Consider the following 27,625-nt stretch of genomic DNA (forward strand, 5'->3'; position numbering starts at 1 on the left):
GAATGTTGCCATTGACCTCCATAGTATTTTGTTAGTATTTAACTTTGTCAATGACTTTCATAGTACTACTGCTTTTTACCTCCAACATTCTTCAGAATATCTTATTTAACGTTCAATAAAAGAAAGAAATCCACACATTTAGAACGATTTGAGGAAAATTTTGAAAAAATTATGAAGAGATTTTACATTTTAGGGTGAACTGTCCCTTTAATAGCGCGGCCTTCGCCATAGTAGCGATAATTCGCTTCCGCCGTGATTGAAGAGAAACGGTGAAAAACCGAGACGAGTAAACTTCAACCTCTTTTTAACGTCAACATTTCAGCATTTCCCCGTTTGAGTCATGTGAGGGAGCCTGTAATGTCCACAGAGCAGGAGAAAGAGTCATTCTCTCTCAAACGAAGCCGAGGTAACGTTTATTTTCCGTGTTTTGAGAGTCTTGATTCGGTGTCGGTCGTAATTACCGGAGCGGCGGTAACAGTCTGGCGGCCTTCAGGCTTTTGGGGGGAGAACTGAAAAGTAGACACACTTAAATGTTTCAACGTTTTAAGAAAACAAACGTGTCAGGCCTCAAAGTGAAAGCTGTCAGATGGAGACACTTCGGAGAGAGTTTCAGGAAGTTTGGAGAAGTCATAGCAAAGTTTACTTCCTAAATCTACATCAACAAAACATACGAGAGTAAATCTGGCAGTGAAATGTTCACTAATAAATCCAAAACAAACAAACAAACAAACAACAAACAAACAAACAAAAACAAAACCCATACATTTTAAAAGAGTTGTCCATATTTGACCCAGTGTTGAGTTACTACAACCCAGAATTATTAGTGTTTATAGGTTGCTAGAAGGTATAGTGAAATAAGCAAATAATTATTTATTTACGTGTGTGTGTGTGTGTGTGTGTGTGTGTGTGTGTGTGTGTGTGTATATATATATATATATATATATATATATATATATATATATATATATATAGAGAGAGAGAGAGAGAGAGAGAGAGAGAGAGAGAGAGATAGATAGATAGATAGATTTATTTTGGTGTATTTTAGGAAAAAAACCTACATCCAATATTCAAAATCTATATCTGCAAAACATGCTATAAATAGTAAATCTGACAGTGAAATGTTCACCATTACATCCTTAAAACAGAACTGAGGAGGGTACAGTGAGAAAGACAGCAAATTAAAATAATAGTAAATAGGAATGTGTACAGTTATTTAAATCATATTTTTTTACATATTTTTGGGCGACCATAATTTTTATAAATGAGTTGCCCATATTTGACCCAGTGTTGAGTTACAACAACCCGGAATTAGTAGAGTTAATGTTGTGAAATAGTTGTAGTGAAATGGTCAGCGAATTAAAATCATATACATTTGTGTATATGAAAATTAGCATTTATTTTGTGTTTTTTAGGAAATGTTTGATTATTTTTTTATGTTTATTGGACTAATATTTTTTTAAGTATGTGCATTATATATAATTTTTTTGTTCAGGTTCAGCTATTAGTAGTTAAAATGAATGAAAATGAAGAAGGCTCTGGCAACAACTACACTAAAAATGCTGGGTTATTGTAACTCAAAATTGGTCAAATACAGACGATATATATATATATATATATATATATATATATATATATTTATATATATATATATATATATATATATATATATATATATATATATATATATATATATATATATATATATATATAGTATTATTATTTTGTTTTTATTATTATTATTATTATTGTTTTTATTATTATTTTATTATAATTTTTTTTTAATTAAGCTTTTTAACACAGTGGATGGGTTTGTCCTTATTTAACCCAACATTAGGTTACAACCATGGTGTGAATTAGACATTTATTAATCGGGGCAGTCAACTTTATCCAGTAATGTTATTTGTGCAATATTGTCAATCAAATGTATTTATTTAAATGACGTCTATTTTATTAAATGAACATTTAAGTGTTCATTGTTTTGTAGGATATTTTGAGTATTCTGACCTACAGTATCCTCTGATTAGCTATTTCAGAAGTTACATAGGTCAAACTATACAAACTGCAGCTAATTTTACTTTACTTTTAGGTTATATGAATAAACAAACACCTATTTTACAAGAAAAGTGTGACCACTTACCATGTCTATCAGCATAGATTGATTGACGCGATCATGCATTCACAATGGTGTAATCCATTATAGGGGTGGTCAAATGTATATTTATATTATCTATTATTTTAATTAGTTACAATCGTATTTAAGATGCAGATCAGAGCAAATTATTTCTCACTATTTAGACTCCCCCATACATATTGCTTTGACATTCTTCAGGGGAGAGAAACCACACTGTAATTCGCCCCCTGGTTACAACAACCCAGGATTATTAGACTTTATATGGTTGCGAGAAGGTACAGTGAAAAAGACGGCAAATATAAAACATATAGACTTGTGAGTTTATATCTGTGAATGTACATTTTTATATTTTCAGCTCTTTTTTTTGTTAATTTTGATGTTTTAGGCTTATTTTTAGATGTGTATATTATATACTTAATCATTTTAGTTCAATTTTAGTTATTGTAGTACACTAGTTAGTAGTTAAATGAATGAAAATAAAAAATGTTGCTCTGGAAACTACACTAAAAAGATGCTGGGTTATTGTAACTCAAAGTTGGGTCAAATATGGACAAACACGAGTTGATTTTTTTTTTTTAATTAAATTTAAATGAGACTTTTAACCAAATAATTGGCTTTGTCCATATTTGACCCAATGTTAGGTTACAACAACCCAGAATTATTATGTGGCACGAAGGTACAGTGAATTAAAATATATACATTGTAGGTATATCTGTGAATGTGTTAGTGTATTTTATTTTGAGTGTGGGGGTCAATAAAAGCGTATGTCAGTGCAACAAGCATATCATGTCTATTGCACTGTATAGCACAGGCACTTTTATTGACCCCACACTCAAAAAAAGTTATATTTGATTTAAACTGGCCCTTTGATTTGACTTTTGCCAGGTGGTGAAGCTAGGCTGAATGAGTTAGCGGGTCCTGGGCTGCTACTGGGAAGTCCTGATAAAAAGAGACGCAAGTCGAGCTCACAGGTACTGCAGGAAACATGCTGTCTGTGAAGTTACACAATAAATTTGTTCTGCGTCCCAATTCGCAAACTTGTACTGCGTTCTAAAAGTATGTACTTTTTTCTGACCTGCATTTAAATCAGTTGTAGGAGACTCCAACACAATATTAGGGCACTTTAAAATACCAAATGATCTGCTGTTACATGTTTAATGTTGTTATACTAATGTTGTATGTTTTTGTGCTGAAAGCTTTACACTCTCTTAAAAGCCTTTTAAACATATGCAAACAATAAAGTTTCACTCTGTTGTGCTTATACTTTGCGATGACTCCATAAATCTAATGTATTCTCAATTGTTGATCAACTATAACCTCAACTCAACATCGCAGATCCTGCGATGTGAAAATTGTGGATGCACACATAGTGATATCCATGCTGAAACCAAATATTGTGCAGCCCCAAACAAATGCATATTCTGACATGTTTACTGACCTGCAATTAAAGTAGTTGTAGGAGACTCCAACACAATATTAGTGACCTGCTGTTAAAGGTGCTGTATGTGAGTTTTTGACTCTTCTAAAGCATAAAAGTCCCAGCATATGTTTGCAGATATTTAAGAAATGTGCTTAGTGAACATTCTTGTTAATCTGAAAAGCAATGCTGAAGTCAGATATTCTGCTTTGAAACTGTGTTTTTCATGCGGGAACGACTGTCTTTGTTGGTCATTTGAACCTGCCCAATGCTAGTTTAGCCAATTATATTTCAGCTCCCTTCATTCATTCATTCATTCAGAAAGGCTATGAAAGCATGCGTCCGTGACAGAAATGCGACCTCCGGTGGACAGTAGCAGACTCCAAAATGAGATGCGTATTTAGTTCCACATGAGGTGGTTATTAATTAGCAAATAATTTAAATATTACGAGCGTAAACATTAGGTGAGCAGGTTACATTGTAACCGCATGTCCTAACAACACGCTTCGTGACGAGATTTGCAGTGATAATCAATTTGGCTGTTTGCACCAGACGAAACGCCACAGAAATGTAAATACAGCCATTCAGAAGCACAGAATATGCACTCACTCATGAAATGATAAGGTTTATAATCTAATGAATACATATTAAAGCTCTTTAATATTATTAAATGCACATGTTGAATCACTGATATGCGTTGGTTTGCATTATTTCACAGTTCTAAAGTTCAATACCAGACAGTTTATTTTATTTTCCAGATCTGAGGTGACCTATCTGCTGTTGCTTTCAGTAGTATGGCGATAAATGTTATGTATAATGGCATTCAAATTCACATTGTTAGCATTTAACACTGAATAAAGCACATGAGGTGTAGATGAGGTGATCAGTTTATCCTGTTGTTCAGCTGCAAGAAATAAAAGCTGTTTCTAATATATCAGTTTGAGGTGTTACTCCTTTTAATATGGAAATTATTGCTAGAACACAATTTAAGTCAGACTCGCTCCTCAATCTGGCAACATGCGCTTGCGTTTGTTTTAAGTTGATGGAGCAAATTGAATTAAATAACTTAAATTTAAATGAAATAAATTGAGTTGTTGATCCAGGAGTGTAATACCTAGTTCAACCACTGGGTGTCAAACTTACAAACTGCACCTTTAAATAAATAATGTTGTTATACAAATGTTGTACGTTATTGTGCCCCAATGCTTTACACTCTCTTGAAAAGCCTTTAAAACATATGCAAATGATCAAGTTGATCTCTTTTATGCTTATACTTTGCGATGACTCCATAAATCTCATGTATTCTCAATTGTTGATCAACTATAATCCCAACTCAACATTGCAGATCCTGCGATGTGACTATTGCGGATACACACATTGTGATATCGATGCTGAAACCATATATTGTGCATATCCTGACATGTTTTCTGATCTTAGATGCATTTAAAGCAGTCGTAGTAGACACCAACACAATGTTAGGGCATGTTAAAATACCATATGACCTGCTGTTAAGTAAAACGCACACATCTGAAGAGCTTTGGATTTGCGCATGAAAATAAAGGTGTGTTTTCTCATCAGGCTCCGCCCTTCTCTCCTCTATCTGAATATGCTCCACCATCAAACCCGAGCGCTGATCATCTGATCGCTGCCAATCCTTTCGATGACAATTACGTCTCTCCATCCCTGAAGCCTAATTTTGGACGCCTACATTATCCAGCATCCAGCAGCTATGGGTCGTCCAGGATGCCTTCTCCATACGGGCCCACTTTCCATACACAACCCCAGCATTTTTCCCAGAATCCAACAGGCTTCAGTAGAACGCGCAGAGACTACAGTCCAAATTATGCGCATGCATTTTGTGGTGGAAACAACAACAACAACATGTACTTTGGATCTGTAGAGCACGGCAATCAGATACCACTGCAAAATCCGAACCAAAGCAGTCCAGAGTTCAGTCCAGATGCAAATACAACTCGAAATATGAGCCCTAACCTAAATAACTTCACACAATCCAACAGCAAACAAGACAACAGCGAAGCAACGAACAAAAAACACTCACACAATGTAAACTGTGAAGAAAACTCGACTCAGGACAACAAGACGAAGGGAGGAACGGAAAAACTCAATGGCGTTTTTCACTCTAATAATGAAAAGAAGTCTCCAGATTACCACAGCAGTGGTTTGAGGAATAATAATAAAGTGAAACGCAGAAGCAAGTCATCTTCGTCCGAGCCTGTTTTCCCGTGCGGGATTTGCTTAAACGAAGTGAACGATGACCAAGAGGCCATTCTCTGCGAGGCTTCGTGTCAGAAATGGTTCCACAGAGTTTGCACAGGGATGACGGAGACGGCGTATAATCTGCTCACGGCTGAGATGTCTGCGGTTTGGGGATGCGACGCTTGCATGGAGGACAGGGAAGTGCAGATGATGAAGAACAGTGATGGACAGCCTTGAGTGTGACTGATGCTGAAGTCCAGGCATTTATTAAAGAGTTCACCTTTATTTACGTTTATTTACTCGTCACAAATCTATTTGAGTTTCTTTCGTTTGTTGAACCAAAGTCTGTTTAAAGTTCCCGTCAAGTGCTTTGAAATGTGCATTTTTTAAAAATTCAATGTTTGACGTAATCTCAACCGAAACACGAAAAGAGGGCGGGACATAGTGTAGCTCCTCCCTTTTTTAATGAAACAGCCAATAGCTAAAGATGCATTAATTTGATCAAAAAATTGAGTAAAATGCTGAAATGTTATTATGATTTGAATTAACTTGCAGGGCGGCACGGTGGCTCAGTAGTTAGCACTGTGGCCTCACAGCAGGAAGGTCGCTGGTTCGAGTCCCAGCTGGGCCAGTTGGCATTTCTATGTGAAGTTGCATGTTCTCCTCGTGTAAGTGTGGGTTCCCTCGGGGTGGTCCGGTTTCTAAAGACATGCACAATAGATGAATTGAACAAACTAAATTGGCTGTAGTGAGTGTGAATGAGTCTATGGGTGTTTCCCAGTACTGGGTTGTGGCTGGAAGGGCATCCGCTGTGTAAAACATATGCTGGAATAGTTGGTGGTTCATTCCACTGTGGCAACCTCTGAAATAGAGACTCCGTCGAAGGAAAGTAAATGAATTAAGTGAAGTTTAGTTATAAACTAATTTCGAGAGGATCACGTGCTTGTGATTGCTAGCGGCTGGATCCGCATTATCCAATTATCAATGCACCAATCAGACGACTCCTAAGCTACTACAAATACCCTGGGTTACATACCACCGCTATCTTCGTTTTGAAGAATCCCCCCATCCACCCCTACTCCTCCTTCTTCCTAGATGGGTGACACGGTGGCCCAGTGCTTAGCACTGTTGCCTCACAGCAAGAATGTCTCTGGTTCTAGGCTTTACCAAACCAGCAGACATTTCTGTGTGGAGTTTGCATTTTCTCCCCATGCTCACGTGGGTTTCCCCCGGGTTCCCTGGTTTCCTCCCACCATCCAAAAAACATGCAACATAAGTTAACTGACTAATCCAAACCGGCACTATAGACATGCTCCTAGTAAATGGTTATCTTTCAAGAGCAATCACTGGCTGTTCATTGGTTATTACAGCGGGGGAGTTCTCGAGATCTACCTGAGCTCAAGCTCCCCTCTCGCCTTGCAACGGGAGGGAGCCCCTGGCTCGAGGATCTTATGAGCTTAGGGCTCTCTCCCGGGACAGCATGCCAAACAAGCTTATAATTAATCATCAGCTAAGTGTGAACTCTTGAAGCTGCAATTGTAAATAATTCATGTGATGCAAAACTATCAGCATAGTTTCTCCTTGCGTCCTCACCATGATCTTGAAGAAATCACTCTAAAATGGGTGTCACGGGGGTGCAGTGGGTAGCATGATCGCCTCACAGCAAGAAGGTCGCTGGTTCGAGCCCCGGCTGGGTCAGTTGGCATTTGTGTGCTGAGTTTGCATGTTCTTCCAGTGTTGGTGTGGGTGCTCCAGTTTCCCCCACAGTCCAAACACATGCGCCAGAGGGGAATTGAATAAACTAAATTGTCCTTAGTTTATGAGTGTGAAACACTGTGTGCGGGTGTTTCCCAGTGTTGGGTTGCAGCTGGAAGGGCATCCGTTGCGTAAAACATATGCTGGATAAGTTAGCGGTTCATTCTGCTGTGGCGAACCCTGATTAATAAAGGGACTAAGCCGAAAAGAAAATGAATGAATGAATTCCTGGTGATTAATAAGCAGCTTCATATTTTTGTGGGAACTGCCATACAGTCTCTTCAAGATGATGCTGTCACTTAAGATCAATTCAATGCATCGTTATTAAATTAAAATGTAAAAAAAAATTAAGTTATTGTGTATGGTTGTTTATAGGGGGAAATATTTATTGTGTAGATCTCAAATTTCCAATAGTATGCATTTTCAATATTTCTTTACACTTTCTTTGGTTGTTTGAGCTCTGATGTCTTCCTCTGTCTTACCTTGATGACTTTTAATATCTTTAAATTTCTTGATGGAGGGTTTTTATTAACTATTGTCCTAATGTTACAACAGTACAACTCTAAGAATATCTCAAAGTAATTTTCTGTTGGAAACTCGATAATCTGCAAGCTGAAGACGTGGGTTTTGTAGATGCTGATCATTTTATAACTCGCAGGATTGGATCTTTCCCATTGATTGTAGAGTGTTTACTGTAGTGTGATTTCTGATGAGTATCATCCTCACACATCTCTTGTATAACTCTTGAGGGTACTACAGTATGTAGTTAAGTCTTATTGAGCAATATTTCTGGTTGCATTTTGCTTTACAATGCTTCTTTTGACTCTTTTTTTCAAACTGTTTGACTCATTGATTGTTTTATGATCGAATGAATGTGGAAAGCTTGAATTAACCCAGAAAACAAATTGATGTTGAAATGCACTTGATACTTTGAGTTTTGTTATTTGATCACTTTCTTTATGGGTTGATTTGAATTATTATCTTTATTTTGACACAATTGAGGAGGTTTGTTACTTGAAGGTGTTGTTTCCAGAAACATAATGTATAAACTGCTGTGAAATAAGAATTAACATTGGGAATTACGACAACTACATAGTCTAAATATGGTTGTTTTTTGGTTCGATTCAGCAGTATATCATCTCAAATTTGTTTTTATTCCCTATTTTTTTTTTTTAAATGATGAAGGATATCCCTCTACAGTCCTGTTGGCTTGAGTTTGGATACTCTATCATATTTAATAGATTTTTTTGTGTGTTGCTCCTCAGAGAATGTTGTATTCCAATTGGCCAGGGAAGCATTGTGGCATCATGAATGTAAACAATTGATTGTCCATTGATGCTGGGTTATTTCAACCCAATGTATTAGTGTAATGAGACTAATGATTGTGCCAAGTACGATCCTGGATTAACATCTATGTTGATCCTGGAATATCATTTTTGTTTGAGAATGTAATCCATACGTGTTCCCTACCCCTCAACCTAACCATCACTGTAAATTATTCGCAAGGGTAAAAATAGTTTGATAACAATCATGCAGAAGTGCATAAACCTAACCGTAAGCCTAATGATAACCTAAAGTGTTAACGTATCCCTCTATTCTGATTGGCTGATTGGAATGTTGTTCCAGAATCAACATAGATGTTAATCCAGGAGCATGTCCTACTTGGTGAAATGAGGTTGGCGGGGGACTAACCCAACTGCTGGGTTAATTTTTGGAATTAATTAAATTAATAGGACCAGTTTTAACTCAATATGTGGGTTAGTCCATATTTTACCCAATTTGGGTTTAAATAGCCCAGCATTTCTTGGTGAATCCACATGTTTTTGAACACTAGGAGATATTTTCTTGTGTAACAGTGTCAATCGCACAAAAAACACACACATGGTATGGAAATTGGGGCGACACGGTGTCTCAGTGGTTGGCACTGTCGCCTCACAGCAAGAAGGTTGCTTTTTCAAGTCCCGGCTGGGCCAGTTGGCATTTCTGTATGGAGTTTGCATGTTCTCCCCGTGTTGGTGTGGGTTTCCTCCGGGTGCTCCGGTTTCCCTCACTGTCCAAACACATGCACTATAGGGGAATTGAATAAACTAAATTGGCCGTAGTGTATGTGTGTGAATGAATGTGTATGGACATTTCCCAATACTGGGTTGCAGCTGGAAGGGCATCCGCTGTGTAAAACATATGCTGGAATAGTTGGTGGTTCATTCCGCTGTTGACCACTGATAAATAAAAGGACTAAGCCAAAGGAAAATGAATGAACGTTATGGAAATGAATTGTATGATTAGTAATCATGCGTCTTAATGACTAATTAATGTATGTCGTTTTTGTATAATTGGCCATATTTGACTGCCGACCGCTTTTGCCTTAAATGATGAGATGTTTACATCTTACATTCATTGAGCAGTGAATTATTGACACTCTTATCAATTTGAATATTTGTGCAACTAATTTTATAGCAGGACAATGAATGTATGCAGCCAATAGACTGTAAATAATCAATAACATGAAGTGAATATGTTTGTGGCTTTCCTCAAAACCAAGCTGGTACAACACTTACAGTTTATTGAATGTAAAATACGTCTTTTGTGCTTTGATAACTCTTATTTCTCTGTAAAAACATCCTTGTTTTAATAGGGAAACATTGGCCAAGCCATTATTCATATGTATATTTCAGTCTCGCTTTGAACGGTGTTTAATAAAAATTGTTTTAAAAAGACATTTTTCTTTGCGCAATGTCAGTTTATTTTACAGAAATGTCACCTAGATTTTATATACACTGAAATCTCTCATAGCAAAACGCAGAGAGTTGATTCTATAGTCTGTATAAAGTATGAGTGAGCACTTTCTTCCTCTGTAGAAAAGTGAAGCCGAAATGTTCCAGATTTGACCAGCGCCATCTTTTGGATGATGACATCATTTGGAGCCAGAGATTGTGCAATGCTGATACCTGTTCAATAGACTGCATCCTTTTTATTATTATTATTATTATTATTATTATTATTATTAATATTATTATTATTAGGAAACAATATGTATACATCAAACAAAAAAGTCAAACAACATTTATATAAAGACTTTCTAAAGTCTTTAAAACACCTTAAAATCCAGAGAACTGTCTCTGTTTTTAATGTAACACAAATGCTAAGCTTGTAATGCTTTTATTTTGTATTTATTTATTTATTTTTTATTTATCTCATTATAATTATTTCAATTTGTATGATATGTAGGATATGTCAAGATTTGCTGCTCAATTTTGTAATTTTAAAAGTAAAAATAAAACCGGAATTGACTTGCCATCGGTTGCTCCACCCCTTAGCAACCGCCATCACATCGTAGCAACCAGTGTTTGCTTCTCGCTGAGGAGAGTAAGAGATGCCGCTGGTAGTAAGATATCACAGATGGACACAAAACATGAGCACTTTCTTCCAATATAGAAAAGTGAAGTCGCAATGTCCCAGGTATGACCGCCGCTATCTTTTGGATGATGACATCATTTGGAGCCAGAGTTTGTGCAGTATTGATCCCTGTTCAATAGACTGCATTCTAGTCTTAAATGTATCATTTCCTTTGCTTTATTTAAATGAATATGACTTCTCTAAAAGAAAAATATTGATCATTGATAAGTTTTTTTTTAATTATTATATAATCATCAAACTAAAATATAACTCAAAGTTTACCAAATTTTTAAACAACCTTTATTTAAAGACTTTATAAAGAACACTTTAAAACCCAAAGAACTGTGTCTCTGTTAAATAAATTAAATTATTAAAATATAATACAATTTAACATATTTAATATTAAACTAATGCTGAGCTTGCAAGGCTTTTATTTTGTATTTATTTTTGTTTATCTTATTAAAATTATTATTATATTAAAATTATTTAACTTTGTATTTATTCTGAAGAATCTGTCAAGAACTTGCTGCTCAATGTTTTGATTTTGAAATTCACTTAACATAAAAAACAGACAAACAGAGAGCGAGCAATAAAACTGGAAATGACTCGGCAGTGATTGCTCCGCCCCTTAGCAATAGCCGTCACGTCGTAGCAACCAGTGTTTACATCTTACTGAGAAGAGTCAGAGATCACAGATGGACACAAAACATGAGCACTTTCTTCCAATGTAGAAAAGTGAAGCCGAAATATCCCAGGTATGACCGCCGCCATCTTTTGGATGATGACATGATTTGGAGCCAGAGTTTGTGCAGTATTGATCCCTGTTCAATAGACTGCATTCTAGTCTTAAATGTATCATTTCCTTTGCTTTATTTAAATGAATATGACTTCTCTAAAAGAAAAATATTGATCATTGATAAGTTTTTTTTTAATTATTATATAATCATCAAACTAAAATATAACTCAAAGTTTACCAAATTTTTAAACAACCTTTATTTAAAGACTTTATAAAGAACACTTTAAAACCCAAAGAACTGTGTCTATGTTAAATAAATTAAATTATTAAAATATAATACAATTTAACATATTTAATATTAAACTAATGCTGAGCTTGCAAGGCTTTTAATTTGTATTTATTTTTGTTTATCTTATTAAAATGATTATGATATTAAAATTATTTAACTTTGTATTTATTCTGTGGAATCTGTCAAGAACTTGCTGCTCAATGTTTTGATTTTGAAATTCACTTAACATTAAAAAACAAACAGAGAGCGAGCAATAAAACTGGAAATGACTCCGCATCGATTGCTCCGCCCCTTAGCAATAGCCATCACGTCATAGCAACCAGTGTTTACATCTCACTGAGAAGAGTCAGAGATCACAGATGGACACAAAACATGAGCACTTGCTTCCAATATAGAAAAGTGAAGCCGAAATGTCACAGGTATGACCGCCGCCATCTTTTGGATGATGACATCATTTGGAGCCAGAGTTTGTGCAGTATTGATCCCTGTTCAATAGACTGCAACCTAGTCTGAAATGTATAATTTGTTTTACTTCATTCAAATGAATGACTTCTCTAAAACAAGATTATTTATTATAGATCAGTTTTTTTTTTATTATTATTAGGAAACAATATCTATTCATCAAACTAAAAAGTAACTTGAATTTTCAAGCAACCTTAATATAAAGACTTTATAAAGTCTTTAAAACACCTTAAAATCCAAAGAACTGTGTCTCTATTAAATAAATTAAAATATTAAAATATAACAAAATTGAATATACTTAATATTAAACAAATGATATGCTTGCAATGCTTTTATTTTGTATTTCTTTTTGTTTAGCTTATTTTAAATTATAATTATATTTAAATTATTTAAATTTGTATTTAGTACGAGGAATCTGTCAGGAACTTGCTGCTCAATGTTTTAATTTTGATTGAGTCATGAGTTTTGAGAAACCGGAAATGACAGGCCACCGATTGCTCCGCCCTTAGCAACCGGTGTCACGTCGTAGCAACCAGTGTTTACATCTCGCTGAGGAGAGTCAGAGATGCCGCTGATAGTGAGAGATCACACATGGACACAAAACATGAGCACAGTTTACATCAGCGTCCCTTTAAAAGCAGTGAAAACCGCAAACGTACACATCATCTGCACGGACGACTATCTGAAGGTTAGATATCAATCATAGCTTGGTGTGTGTGTGTGTGTGAGTGTGTGACTGGAGAAACTCGCGATGCTCTTCGTGTGTGTTTGTTTTGTCGTGCAGGTGAGTTTCCCACCGTTTCTCTTCGAGGTTTTCTTATTTGCGCCAATAAATGAGGAGAAAAGTGAAGCCAGGATTGGAAACGGTGCTGCAGTTTTCACACTTCAGAAGAGGAGAGACGAAATGTGGGAGCAGCTCTTTACAAACATCGGTAAGACATTTACGGCATGGAAAGGTATTCAAGATGTTGGAACTTAAAGGGATAGTTCACCCAAACATGAAAATAAGTAGTTTCAAACCCTTAGGAGTTTCCTTTTTCTGCTGAACACAAAATAAGTTATTTTGGGGGAATTTTAGAAACCTGTAACTACTGACTTTCATAGTAGGAAAAACAAATACTATGGAAGTCAATGGTTACCCGTTTTCAGCTTTCTTAAAAATAACGTATTTTGTGTTGAACCAAAGAAAGATACTCAAACGGGTTTTGAACAAGTGAAGGATGAGTAAATTATAACAGAATTTTATGTAACTACTGACTTTCATATTAGGAAAAACAAATACTATGGAAGTCAATGGTTACCGATTTCCTGAATTCTTCAAAATAACTTATTTTGTGTTGAACAAAAGAAAGAGACTCAAACAGGTTTTGAACAAGTGAAGAATTAGTAAATGATGACAGAGTTTTATGTAACTGCTGACTTTCATATTGGAAAAACAAATACTATTGAAGTCAATGGTTACCGGTTTTCAGCTTTCTTCAAAATAACTTATTTTGTGTTGAACCAAAGAAAGATACTTAAACAGGTTTTGAACAAGTGAAGGATGAGCAAGGAATAACAGAATATTCTGTAACTACTGACTTTCATAGTAAGAAAAACAAATACTATGGAAGACAATGGTTACCCGTTTCCTGCATTTTTCAAAATAACTTATTTTGTGTTCAAGAAAAGAAAGATACTCAAACAGGTTTTGAACAAGTGAAGGATGAGTAAGAAAGGACAAAATATTATTTAACTACTGACTTTCATATTAGGAAGAACAAATACTATGGAAGTCAATGGTTACCCATTTCCTGAATTCTTCAAAATAACTTATTTTGTGTTGAACAAAAGAAAGATACTTAAACAGGTTTTGAACAAGTGAAGGATGAGTAAATTATAACAGAATTTTATGTAACTACTGACTTTCATATTAGGAAAAACAAATACTATGGAAGTCAATGGTTACCGATTTCCTGCATTCTTCAAAATAACTTCTTTTGTGTTGAACAAAAGAAAGAGACTCAAACAGGTTTTGAACAAGTGAAGAATTAGTAAATGATGACATAATTTTATGTAACTACTGACTTTCATAGTAGGAAAAACAAATACTATGGAAGTCAATGGTTACCCGTTTCCTGAATTCTTCAAAATAACTTATTTTGTGTTGAACAAAAGAAAGAGACTCAAACAGGTTTTGAACAAGTGAAGAATTAGTAAATGATGACAGAGTTTTATGTAACTGCTGACTTTCATATTGGAAAAACAAATACTATTGAAGTCAATGGTTACCGGTTTTCAGCTTTCTTCAAAATAACTTATTTTGTGTTGAACCAAAGAAAGAGACTCAAACAGGTTTTGAACAAGTGAAGGATGAGTAAGGAATAACAGAATATTTTGTAACTACTGACTTTCATAGTAGGGAAAATGAATTCTATGGAAGACAAAGGTTACCCGTTTCCTGCATTCTTCAAAATAACTTATTTTGTGTTCAAGAAAAGAAAGAGACTCAAACAGGTTTTGAACAAGTGAAGGATGAGTAAGAAAGGACAAAATTGTATTTAACTACTGACTTTCATATTAGGAAGAACAAATACTATGGGAGTCAATGGTTACCCGTTTTCAGCTTTCTTAAAAATAACTTATTTTGTGTTCAACCAAAGAAAGATACTCAAACAGGTTTTGAAAAAGTGTACGATGAGTAAATTCTAACAGAATTGTATGTAACTTCTGACTTTCATATTAGGAAGAACAAATACTATGGAAGTCAATGGTTACCCGTTTCCTGAATTCTTCAAAATAACTTATTTTGTGTTGAACAAAAGAAAGAGACTCGAACAGGTTTTGAACAAGTAAAGAAGTAGTAAATGATGACAGAGTTTTATGTAACTGCTGACTTTCATATTAGGTAAAACAAATACTAATGAAGTCAATGGTTACCCGTTTTCCTGCATTCTTAAAAATAACTTCTTTTCTGTTGAACAAAAGAAAGAGACTTAAACAGGTTTTGAACAAGTAAAGAATTAGTAAATGATGACAGAAGTTTCAGTTTTGGGTGAACTACCCCTTTGATTTCTTAATTAATTTTTGTAAATGTTTTTGTTTCAAAGATAAAGAGAAACAGAAGCAAATTCGTGAACAAGCAGTTCTCAAAGTTCAGGAGAAAGCAGTGGAAAAATCCAAAGTCAAAGCCACCCGGATTCAACAGGAGAAGAAATATGCGCTGGAAACCATGATGAAGGTCTAAATGTGTTCTTTGGACTTCGGTTTATTAGTTTCACTGTTAATATGATTACAAGAAGAAGAAAAATCATGATCACTTTAAGTACAGCCAGGTCACAATAAGTACTGTCTGTATAAAGTTAATTTTTTTCCTATGCTTAATGTTTTAAATTATTATTTTATTGTGACAAATATTATATAAAAGCAGATACTTCTCTTGCCTTTAATGCTTTATGTGTTAATTACATTTGTGAATTGTAAAATGGGACAGACACCATAATCCTTAATAGGTTCTGATTTTTTATTTGTTTATTTTTTTTTACAATTTTTAAATAAATAAATAAATAAGGGGTGGTGGCTCCTCAGTGGTTAGCACTGTGGCCTCACAGAAAGAAGGACGCTGGTTCGAGTCCCGGCTGGGCCAGTTGGCATTTCAGTGTGGAGTTTACATGTTCTTCCCATGTTGGCGTGGGTTTCCTCTGGGTGAATGAGTGTGTATGGATGTTTCCCAATACTGGGTTGCAGCTGGAAGGGCATTCGCTGTGTAAAACATATGCTGGAATAGTTGGCAGTTCATTCCGCTGTGGCGACCTCTGAAATAGAGAATGAATTAATTAATTTAATAAAATTAAATATTAGATACAGTTGCAGTCAGAATTATTAGCCCCCCTTTGATTTTTTTTTTTCCTTTGTAAATATTTCCTAAATGATGTTTAACAAAGCAAGGAAATTTTCACAGTATGTCTGATAATATTTTTTCTTCTGGACAAAGTCTTATTTGTTTTATTTCGGCTAGAATAAAAGCAGTTTTAAATTTTTTATGAACCATTTTAAGGTCAAAATGATTAGCCCCTTTAAGCAAAATTTTTTTTCAACTGTCAACAGAACAAAACATTGTTTTACAATAACTTGCTTAATTACCCTAACCTGCCTAGTTAACCTAATTAACCTAGTTAAGTCTTTAAATGTCACTTTAAGCTGTATAGAAGTGTCTTGAAAAATATCTAGTCAAATATTATTTACTGTCATCATGGCAAAGAGAAAATAAATTAGTTATTAAAGATGAGTTATTAAAACTATTATGTTCAGAAATGTGTTGAAAAAATCTTCTCTTCATTAAACAGAAATTGGGGAAAAAATAAACAGGGGGGCAGTGGTGTAGTCGGGGCTATACGCACGTATACTCAGTATGCCTACATTTTTCCACTAGCTGTTTGGGTATTACGACTTCTGAGGATCAATAATTGCGTATACCCTCAGTATACTCACTTGTTTTGCTGATTAGACTTCCCCTTTAACTGTGTACCAATTTTTTTTTTAACTCTCATCCTAATTTGTTGCAATTGGTGCATTTTTGTTTAAATTTTCCGCCATTTCCCGCCCCCTGATGACCACAGAAGCTGTGAGAAAATTTCGTGGGTTTTTCGAAGTCAGCTGAATGATGTCTCGCTGAAACGTTCAGATAAAATTATAAAACAGCATGGGTGGGTTGGGTGGGTAATAGTACACCACCTTTTTTTTTAGGTCTACACCACTGCAGGGGGGCTAATAATTCTGACTTCAACTGTAAGAAAATAAAGTTTAATAAAACATTAAATAAAACTCTACTGTTTACAGCAGGGGTGTCAAAGTCAATTCCTGGAGGGCCGGAGCCCTGCAGAGTTTAGTTCCAGCCTTGCTTCAACACACAGGTATCAAACAAGTCTAAAGCACTCAATTAGTTTGATCAGGTGTGTTTAATTAGGGTTGGAACTAAACTGTGCAGAGCTGCGGCCCTTCAGGAACTGGCTTTGACACATGTGGTTTACAGCAAAGGGATGTATTAAAAGACATGTATTAAAAACGATACAACACATTCTTACAGGATATATAGATGACCTCTGTGGTGTGCATTTAATAAAATGTTCCCGTTTATTAATCAGTTAACAGTTTATTTGCTATACATAAAGCTGATTTGGAAGGATATTTATTGTGAAGAGCACTATACAAGTAAACTTGAGCTGAATTGATTATATAATTTGGCACAATCAAGTTCTTTATTTGAATGTCATCTCAAGCATTTTCTGTCTGTGTTTAGCTTGAGAGCGAGGAGCGGGAGAGGATTCAGAAGAGGAAGGATGAAGAGTGTGCGAAAGCCACAGCAGAGCTGGATTTCTGGAGAGAAACACAGAGAACTACAGCCGAGGGAAACGAGAACCAGATTAAAGAGCAGAGAACCGGCACACATGACAACAAAGCGGTTCCTCAGAAAATAAAGCATGCAAGCACTTCACCTGCAGACACAGCATTGCAGAAATCCGACAACACGATGACTGGTAAACAAACTTTTACATCCTTGGCATTTGGAAGTATCATAAAGCAGCAGCTGATATACATAATTAAAAAATTGTAGGTCAGGTGAGGAGTAAACAGAAAACAAAGGATCTTCCCGCTCCCAGATCTGCCGGCTGTATTCAGATCAGCTTCACTCCACGAGTGTTTCCCACTGCGCTCAGAGAGTCTCGCGTCCCCGAGGAGGAAGAGGTCAGATCTGATATATAACACAAACACTGTGAGTGTGTGTGTGTGTGTTTGTGTGTGTGTGTGTGTGTGTGCGTGTGTGCGTGCGTGCGTGTGTTTGTGACATATAAGGACACAAACGTAAATAATGACATGGGTATTACCAGTGGTGTGAAGTTACAAATTACAAATACTCAAATGACTGTAATCTGAGTAGTTTTTCTCAGAAATTGTAATTTACTAAGTAGTTTTTATAAATGTGGACTTTTTCTTTCCTCCGAGTATATTTTTAGAGCAGTATCGGTACTTTCCTTCAACCTGCAGTCACTATTTTTTCTTGTCTATGGGGATTAGAAAAATCAGTCCTGTGATTCCTGTGCAATCAAATCACACATAGAAGGTAAATCGCCTCATACTGAACTACCTCAAGACGATTTATAAATGCAGCTAACTGCTTGGAAGCATTAAAAGTGTCCAAGAAGATGTCCAAAATCTTCACACACATTGACCCAGAGACTGTTTAGATGCATGTCACTGATGAGAAGATGACGGATGTTTACTGTATGATGACTGAAAATCCAGCTGGCACAGGATATCAACATGACGTCAGATTGATGTTGTATCCCAATGTCGTGGGGACGTTGCATTTTGTTTGGAAACGAAAATCGGGTCGACGTCAGAACCCAACGTCAGGCCGACGTCAATTTCAAACCTAAAAACAACCAAATATCAACATCTAATGATATTACAGCTTGATGTTGTGTGGACGTTACCACTATGACGTTTATCAGACGTTGGATTTTGGTTGCCATACCTGATGAATAACTGTCAGTATCTGACGTCAATATGATATAGGTTTAAGATGTTGGCTCGATGTTGGATTTTGGTCACTTTCCAACACAACCTAAAATCAACCAAATATCAACGTCATTTGACGTCATTATTGGACATCAAAATAATGTTGTCCTTAGACGCTGTCTAGACAATAGATTTTGGTCCCCTGACATCACGACCTATATCTAACCTAATATTAACGTCTTATGACATTGTGTGCCTGCTAAACAGTATCTAAATGCACTACAGAATGTTACGTTTACACACATCCACAAATTACATGCAAGTGCATCAGCTTTTTACAGCGTAATACTCACTACTCACTACTCCTGAGTAATTTTGAAAGGGCTATTTTTTTACTCATTCGTTCATTCATTCATTCAGTCATTCATTTTCTTTTCAGCTTAGTCCATTTATTAATCCGGGGTCGCCACAGCGGAATGAACCGCCAACTTATCCAGCACATGTTTTACGCAGCGGATGCTCTTCCAGCCGCAACCCATCTCTGGGAAACATCCACACACACTCATTCTCACTCTGGACACTATGGACAATTAAGCCTACCCATTTCACCTGTACCGCATGTCTTTGTACTGTGGGGGAAACCGGAGCACCCGGAGGAAACCCACCAGTTTTTGAGGGATTTTTGTTTGCATGTGTTAGTATGTGTTTGTATTTGTTGTGTCATGATGCTGCTGCCCTCATTTAATTTCCTCAAACTCAAAACTCAAACTTATCCTACATGATGATTTTTTTCATGAAGTGAAAATGCACACAGTTTTCTGTGAGGGCTCGGGGTGGGGTAGGCCAATAGAAAATTAGCAATTTTAGCGTTATGCATGTGACATCTGCTGTAAAAACTTAAAAGATAAGTTTAGAGAGAGTATACAGTATGTTAACATTATATTGAAACATCTGTTTATATTTTACAGAACATCTGACCACAGAGTTATGAGATCAGAAAAATATCAATCCGGAAACATTTCTAAGATTTAAAATGAGGAAAATAAACATGCATTATGGATGTGACCAAAACAGTTAGTGAGTTTACAGTATACAACACACTCTGTAGACATTCTGAGAATTAAACTGCACAACCCAAAAGAAACAATGCGAATCAAAACGTTAAGAGTTGCTCACTATAGAACAAACATCATTGATTTTATATTACTTTATATTTTTTGCATTTAATGAGGGAAAACTTTATTTTTTCAGGGCATCGTTGACATTTGCATGGAATTGCTCAAATACAGATTGTACAATATAAAAACTGTTATGCCTATGCGTGTGTGAACAGTGGTTGAAGAAGCAGGCGGAGGCCAGGAGAGCAGTAGACACAGATCTGGCAGAACTGGACAATCTGACTGAGCACGAGAGAAACCCAGACTGGCTGAAAGACAAGGGAGAGTCAGTGTCTACATGCAGTTTTTTTCTCTTTTGTCAGTGTGTTGTTTGACTCTTTGCAGTGCATTGCTGATCAACTTTTTTTCAAGGATGCATTTATTTGATCAACAGATGCAGAAAAAATGCAAAACTGTAATATTTAAATGAAAACAAAAATGCTTTGTAATTTAATATAGTGTAAAGTGCAATTTATTCCTGTGATTTAAAGTGGAATTTTACAGCATCTCCAACCTTCAGTGTCAGATTTAACAGCTAAGACACGTTTTTCATTATAATCAGTTGTGTTGCTTGCTTCATATTTTTTGGTGGAGACCATAATACTTTTTTTTTCAGGATTCTTCGATGTATATATTTTAAATGTAAATCAAACTTCAAACATCAATCAAATCAAATTAAACGTCACAATGCATCCGTGCTGAAAACATTGAAGAGTGAAGTGCCATCTAAAAGGAGCAGTTTTGTCAGGCTGTTGTGTGTAGTTTCAGTCATTGTACTCTTCGTGAAAACAGTAGGTTATGTTCATTATCCTTAAAGTGAAATAACTCAACATAAACATAAAAACGCCAATTTTAGAGGAACATTTCAGACAGCATCTGAACTCTTCCTATTCATACATAAAAAATATAAGATAAGATAAGATAGAACTATATATAATATATACATAATCTTAATCACATTATTAAATAATAGTTCTTTATAGGGCTGCTCGATTCATAATCATAATCACAATTATTTTATTCATTATTGTAATCACGATTATTCAAAACGATTATCAGTTGAAGCCCTCCTGTGAATTTTTCTTTTCTTTTCAAATATTTCCCAAATTATGTTAAACAGATCTTGGAATTTTAACAGTATTTCCTATAATAATTTTTCTTCTGGAGAAAGGCTTATTTTGACTAGAATAAAAGCAGGTTTAAGTATTTTGAAGCCTATTTTAAGGTCAATATTGTTAGTCCCCTTAAGCAATATATGTTTTTGATTGTCTGCTGAAGAAGCTACTGTTATACAATGACTTGTCTAATTACCCTAATTAAGCCTTTTAATCGCACTTTATTCTGAATTTCTGAATGCTTGTATTTTGAAAAATATCTAGTCAAATATTATGTGCTGTCATCATAGCACAGATATTAGAAATGAGTTATTAAATCTATTATGTTTAGAAATGGGTTGAAAAAAAATCTTCTTTCCATTAAACAGAAATTGGGGGAAAGTGTCGCTAATAATTCAGGAGGGCTAATAATTCTGATTTCAGCTGTTTATGTACAGTAATTTTCCTCCCTGTAAATAAGGAAAGGGAAATAAATACAATAGAATTAAAATATGAAACAAACTGAGCTTTAAGCATCTTCACTGTAAGAAAAAAACTTTAATTACAGCTACAAAAGTCCTTCAGTCAAGAGCAGTGAGGGATTTTCTCCTTTAGTTGTTTGATTAATGATAAAAACAGTCGACAGCAGGAATATCGTGCGCTGTCACTTTAAGAGCAGTACAGTTCTGATTTATGGTTTCACTTTCACATGTCTTTTAATTCTCAACTCGTTTGTTTATTACACAAATGAGGGTTAATATGAATAATAAACACCACGTTTTGACACCTATTTGAACATTAAAGTGCTCACATTGAGATGACTTTAGATGTGTGTGCTCTGCTCGTCTCTGAGGCTGAGCGCACACACACACACACACACACACACAACAGCATGCAGTTTCATTTGCGCTTTTAATAGCATGAATGATTCATAAATAATCATGATCAATAAACGATGAGCATCCCATGCTCCAGTGGCCCAGAGCTACATTACAGTACATGCTTGTAGGTATTTTCACGTGAAACTGAGAGCAACAATTCTGTACAACTGGAAAGGGGGCGGTATATAACGCAATAATCATAATCGTTAGAAGCCGAAATCAAAACCGAATTTGCGATTAATTGCACAGCCCTATTTCTTTATATTAAAAAAATAAGTAGAACTTGCACTTTTTCATAGAAGTGCATTTACTTATCCTGCAAGTAAAAATATTTGCCATGGAATAAAGCCAACCTTATGTATCAGAACACTGTTTTACTGTTATTTTATTTAATGTAAATGCTCCTATTACTATGAGATTGCATTAAATATCATTATCATCTCATTTGTCTCTTCTGTAGTAAATTGTTCATGACAGGAAACTATCTGGCTGCTGTCAACGCTTATAATCTCGCCATAAAACTCAACAGGAAGATGCCGGCTTTATTCTCTAATCGAGCGGCTTGTCATCTCAAACTGAGAAATCTCCACAAGGCCATTGAGGACAGCTCTCAGGTCAGATCTTTTGTGTGTGTGTTATGTTTTTCATGACAGTGGGCTATATGCATATCAGCTAGTGTTTTTCAGCCAACAGTAAACCTCGGGTGAAAGATTCATATGACTATTTTCAATTTCATACGGTTCATTTTACAGCATTGATGTTGTAATGTAATTAAAATACAGTCAGTTAAATAGACTTAAGCATTCATTTAGTTGTTTAATCATAAAACAAGATGATACGACGTATTTTTAACCTTTCTCTCCAAACCGGTGTCCTACCAAGAGACTTTTTAAAGGTGGTGATAAAACTGATTTAAATTACTACAGACCCATCTCTATTTTGCCCTGTCTCTCTAAAATACTAGAGAAGCTGGTCAATAAGCAGCTCATTTATTATTTGGAGACACATAATGTTCTTTATCAGGCTCAAGTCTGGTTTTAGATCTGGTCATAGTTCTGTAACCGCTACACTTAAGGTTCTCAATGATATTATATGTGCTGTTGACAATAAGGAGTATTGTGTAGCTGCAATTGTGGATCTGATATATTGGACTATCTGAGAGTTGTCTGGTCTGGTTCAGGAACAACTGTTCAGGGGTGCGCTTCCCAAACAACGACGTAACTCACGGCTGAACTATCATAGTACGATGCATCGTTTGGGAAAAGAATGATGTAGTGACGAGTGTTTCCCAAAACCCGTAGTTTCTGGCGCAGATCCATCGCTCGAACCACGCTAGTTATAACTTCACGAGTTCACACTTGCAACAGTTTCAGAATAAAGCGTATTTGGCGTGCTGTCGGGGGAGAGGGCTCTGAGCTCGGGGAAGACACCTAAAGTCATTCCTCTTATCAGGAAACAAAGAGGAATAGGGATTCGAGCGAAGTATCTAGCCCGGCCCCAGAACGCTCCCCCCGGGATAGTAATGCTTAAGAGGTGAGGTGACGGGGTGGTGGAGGGATGCTATAGTCGTAAGATGCTGCAGGTAAGACAGCTTTGGTATATATAGGGGTTTGGTCAAGAACTGATTGGATAATAGAATAATTGTCAATGACGTATTTGATACTGAAACTTCTGCGCGTGCTCCTCCGGAAATTTGTTTATCAAACATCACGTAAAACGCCCATAATGACGCTCTAAACGGGGTGGAGTAACTACTTCTTTAGAGAAGAACCCCATCATTTCTTTGTGCAGATTATATTGTTTTATATGCATTCACATAAAAAAAAAATCCAATATTAGATTTGGTAAAAACATGCACTTACTTTCCATATTAATTGAAATATATGTAAATGCCACATACAGGGCCTGTGTTTGCTTTACTAATATTATTGAGAATATTACATTTTCTATTCTAAAACATAAAATCACTTTGTTTAAAATCACTAATCTCATATATAAATCATATAAATAAATAAATAATGAGGCTATTTATTATAAAGTGATATTTAATATTTATTATTCATTAGAAATGAACAAATCATACTTTAATAATAATATTAATGATAATGACGATTATTATTATTAAGTAGGATATTGTTTATTTATTTATTTATTTTTTTAGAAAAGTCTACTTTTACAGTTTGACACTTGTAAACCACTGCAGAAAGTTCTAACCAGCAGGCCCATGTCATATACAGTACAGACACTTCATAATTAACCTGCTATAAATTAAAAACATTAACATATGCTTTTTGTTTTCACAAGCTTTGGAGACATAACACTAATTCCGCTTTTAAATAATGGGTCAACAAGTGCACTGCGAAGAGAGCACAATTGTAAACATGAAGATCGCTAAAACTGAACTGTAAAAACAGTTAGAGAGCAAATTACACCTAAGAGAGATGACCTTAATGCTTTTTATTTTTAATCATTCCAACTTTGAATATTAGAATGTTCTAAATGAATAGGGCATAGGGAGGATAAGTGGGAATAGAACACAGCCAGGAACTGTTTCTAACTACAGCTCCAGAGGTTTGCTACACAGAGGTGCTCAAGTTTGCGACACAGTTTGCGAATGTTCGTCGGAGTGATGGATTTTGGAAATGGCAAATCAACAAACTTTGTTTGTAACGACGGAACTACGGGAAACGCACCCCTGGTCGTCTACAATCAGAAAGGGTGGAGGCGCTTATATCAGATCCCCTGCTGCTTTAGAATGGGGTCCCACAATGTAGCATATTGGCACCTACACTTTTTAACATTTATGTTAATGATATTGCTTCTGCGGTAGGTGGTTCTTACATTCATCTATATGCTGATGATCCAGCCTGATCTCACGAGAAAACTTACTTATTTTACGTTTTGACAGTTTAGTGGCTAATACGTACGAATTCATACGAGTTCAGTCGTACGAAATTGTACGATTTTAAAAAGGAGGCGTGGCACCTAACCCCACCCCTAAACCCAACTGTCATTGGCAGATGAGCAAATCGTACAAATTTGTACGAATTAGCCACTAAATCAAAAAGTTACGAATTGCCGTGAGATTGTGTTGGATGATACCATCATTTATACATCTAGTTCTTCTCTGACTACAGCACTTTCTTCACTGCAAGCCAGTTTTTTAAGCATCCAACGTGCTTTTACCAATCTTCATTTAGTTTTAAATACTAATAAAACAAAATGCCTGATTTTTACTAGAAATTTACTACATGTTGAGTTTCCTCCTTAAATTTCCTCATTGGACGGTACTGTGATTGATTATATTGACTGCTACAAATATCTTGGTATCTGGTCAGATGGGAAACTGACATTTGAAACTCACATAAATGAATTGCTCAAAAAGGTTAAAGCCCTGAATGGTTTTCTTTACAGAAACAAATCTTCCTTCACGCACTCTTCAAAGCAGCATTTGGTCAAATTAACAGTATTACCAATTCTGGATTATGAGGATTTAATTTACAGATCAGCTTCAAAAACTCTTCTTCACAAACTGGATGTTATTTACCATGCAGCAGTCTGTTTTGTTACTAGCGCACCATTTAATACAAATCACTGTCACCTGTATTCTTTATTGAATTGGCCTTCTCTTCAGTCACATCGACAAATTCATTGGTTTCTATTCATTTACAAAACTCTTATTGCAAAAACTCCACTATATTTACAGTCACTTCTTGCTCTGTCTCCCGGAATCCCCCCCGGAAGTTTTAAAACAATCGCAAAATAAAACAAGCGCATTTCCGCATTGTAGAATAAGGTCAATAAATGAACACCCTTTTTCCACAGGCGCTTGAGTTGCTGACGCCTGCGGTCTCTGCAAACGCTTCAGCTCGACTGAAGGCTCATGTGAGGCGGGGAACAGCCTTCTGTCAGCTCCAGCTCTATGTGGAAGGTGCCGGATCATTTGCTGTCACTTTCCAGCTCTATATTTATCATTTATTGTTTCAAAATGTAATTCACTTAAGGATTAGAAATGCAATTGTCAGTTGATTTCTAAATGGCACAAAACTCTTGCTTTGCTAGACCGCAGTAACTTCCTGGAATACAGGAAAGGGTTTATAGCATCTGTTGAATGTTTTTTTTTTGTCCTTAGGTCTTCAAGACTATCAGAAGGCTCTAGAAATGGACCCACACAATGCAGCCCTGCGAGCCGATACTGAGCAGATCCGTGAGCTCATACAGGGATCCACTCCACTATCTAAAGATGAAAACTAGCATCAAGGTTATAACCTACATGTTAACTGTGCATTCATGTACATAACATCACTGCATCCTATTAAGAAAACACACATGAAGACTGGTAGTATTCGTCTTCTAAATAAAACATTAGCTTTTTTTATTCATTTATTCAGTATTCATTATTGCAGCTTTCCATAAATCATGCACAGTATTGAACATACATCATCTGTTGTACATAACTGCAATTATTGAGTTGATGATACCCGGTTTACTCTCTGTTTAATGGTTTAGGGCTGCCATCCTCTTTGTACATCTGGGTTATAACCTGGTTTATAAGGGATTTGTCGGTGTCATCCAGATCCTCAGGTTCAGAAAGTGCAGGATGCAGACTCTTCCAATTATTGTAATCCAGTTTCCGCCTTCTTGAAATCACGATCAAAATGGCCCGTTTGTCAACATGCTTGAAAAAACCGGCTGCAGTTGGAGGAAGAAGTGTGTGGATGTTGAATCCATAATCATCCCATGTATTATTGCTCAAGTAGCGTAGGAGATGCCGTATAATCGTTCTTAAAGGATCGTTTTCTAGAAATAGCTTGTACGCATTCTCCCACCACAGTTCACTCACTTCCTGGTTTATACTTTGCCAAGACATCTGTGAAAAATGAGAAATCAAGAGTTTGTTTGGTCATCAGTTTGATGTTTCAGACTCTAAAAAAAGATCAAAAACCTACTGTTGTATCCGAAAGCTATTCGAAGGGAGACAGATTTTCTGTGACCGAAGTTCTGTGAACGGAGCTGAAAGTAGTAACAGAAAGACAGTTGTGTGAAAAGAACTCAGTTGTGTAGAAATCATCAGTCACTCCTTGTAGACCTTCAAGCTGTCTCTATCGTTTTCAAAAGTAGCCTTAGCTTTTGTACTATGGACCAATTAAGCACAAACGTATTCCATGACCATTTTAAAAGTTCTGTTCAGAGTAGTCGGTGGTCTAGTAACGTTGTTAATCTGACATCTGAGAACAGGACATAAAAAGAGACTGTTCTGGTGGTCAGTTTGCATCAGTGTTACTTCATAAGGCTACTACTAAATACACAAATGGTGTGAAATATAGGCTAAATACTTCTCACTTGGTGAATGTTCATACACAAAATTGGGACTGTATAGGCCTATCATAAGAAGCCCATTAGACTTCATGAATAAATAGAATAACATTTATTTTTTTTAAAAAGTTAAGAAACTTACTATAGTATGCGCTTTCCTGTGACCCTAGATTGTTCTGTGATACAAATCCTGTGAGTGCCACCCGAGATGAAAGGAACGGAAATGTGTCGGATATATAGAGATGAACGGCGAAATGAAAAAGCCACGCCTTTGAT

The 27,625-nt window shown here is 35.8% G+C and overlaps 1 protein-coding gene and 1 long non-coding RNA gene across 3 annotated transcripts; one reads left to right on the forward strand and one right to left on the reverse strand.

Annotated features, from left to right (window-relative positions):
• Positions 1-256: 256 nt before the first annotated feature.
• Positions 257-26,399, forward strand: dnaaf4 (dynein axonemal assembly factor 4). Of its 2 annotated transcripts, XM_056478468.1 has the most exons (10): positions 257-406; positions 3,017-3,102; positions 13,188-13,335; positions 15,493-15,623; positions 17,682-17,919; positions 17,997-18,127; positions 20,235-20,344; positions 22,494-22,647; positions 25,859-25,964; positions 26,166-26,399. In XM_056478468.1, the coding sequence occupies exons 1-10, from the start codon at positions 358-360 to the stop codon at positions 26,285-26,287; spliced, it is 1,275 nt and encodes a 424-aa protein (XP_056334443.1). In that variant the 5' UTR covers positions 257-357; the 3' UTR covers positions 26,288-26,399. The 2 variants fall into 2 exon arrangements, with proteins under 2 accessions (XP_056334443.1, XP_056334444.1); XM_056478469.1 differs by lacking the exons at positions 257-406; positions 3,017-3,102 and adding an exon at positions 12,968-13,091.
• On the reverse strand, positions 26,390-27,572 carry LOC130245714 (uncharacterized). Its single transcript, XR_008839351.1, has 3 exons — positions 27,492-27,572; positions 26,983-27,046; positions 26,390-26,903 (listed from the first exon to the last, which is right to left on the reverse strand). It is a non-coding gene; the product is annotated as an uncharacterized LOC130245714 (long non-coding RNA).
• Positions 27,573-27,625: the final 53 nt, after the last annotated feature.

This window comes from Danio aesculapii, chromosome 18, assembly GCF_903798145.1.
Source record: "Danio aesculapii chromosome 18, fDanAes4.1, whole genome shotgun sequence".
In the NCBI taxonomy this organism is placed as follows: domain Eukaryota; kingdom Metazoa; phylum Chordata; class Actinopteri; order Cypriniformes; family Danionidae; genus Danio; species Danio aesculapii.

Coding starts and splice junctions, on each gene's coding strand:
- dnaaf4 (XM_056478468.1), top strand. CDS start 358: ATGTCCACAGAGCAGGAGAAAGAGTCATTCTCTCTCAAACGAAGCCGA. Junction 17,920..17,996: donor ATCCGACAACACGATGACTG/GTAAACAAACTT, acceptor AAAAAATTGTAG/GTCAGGTGAGGAGTAAACAG. Junction 25,965..26,165: donor GCTCCAGCTCTATGTGGAAG/GTGCCGGATCAT, acceptor TTTTGTCCTTAG/GTCTTCAAGACTATCAGAAG.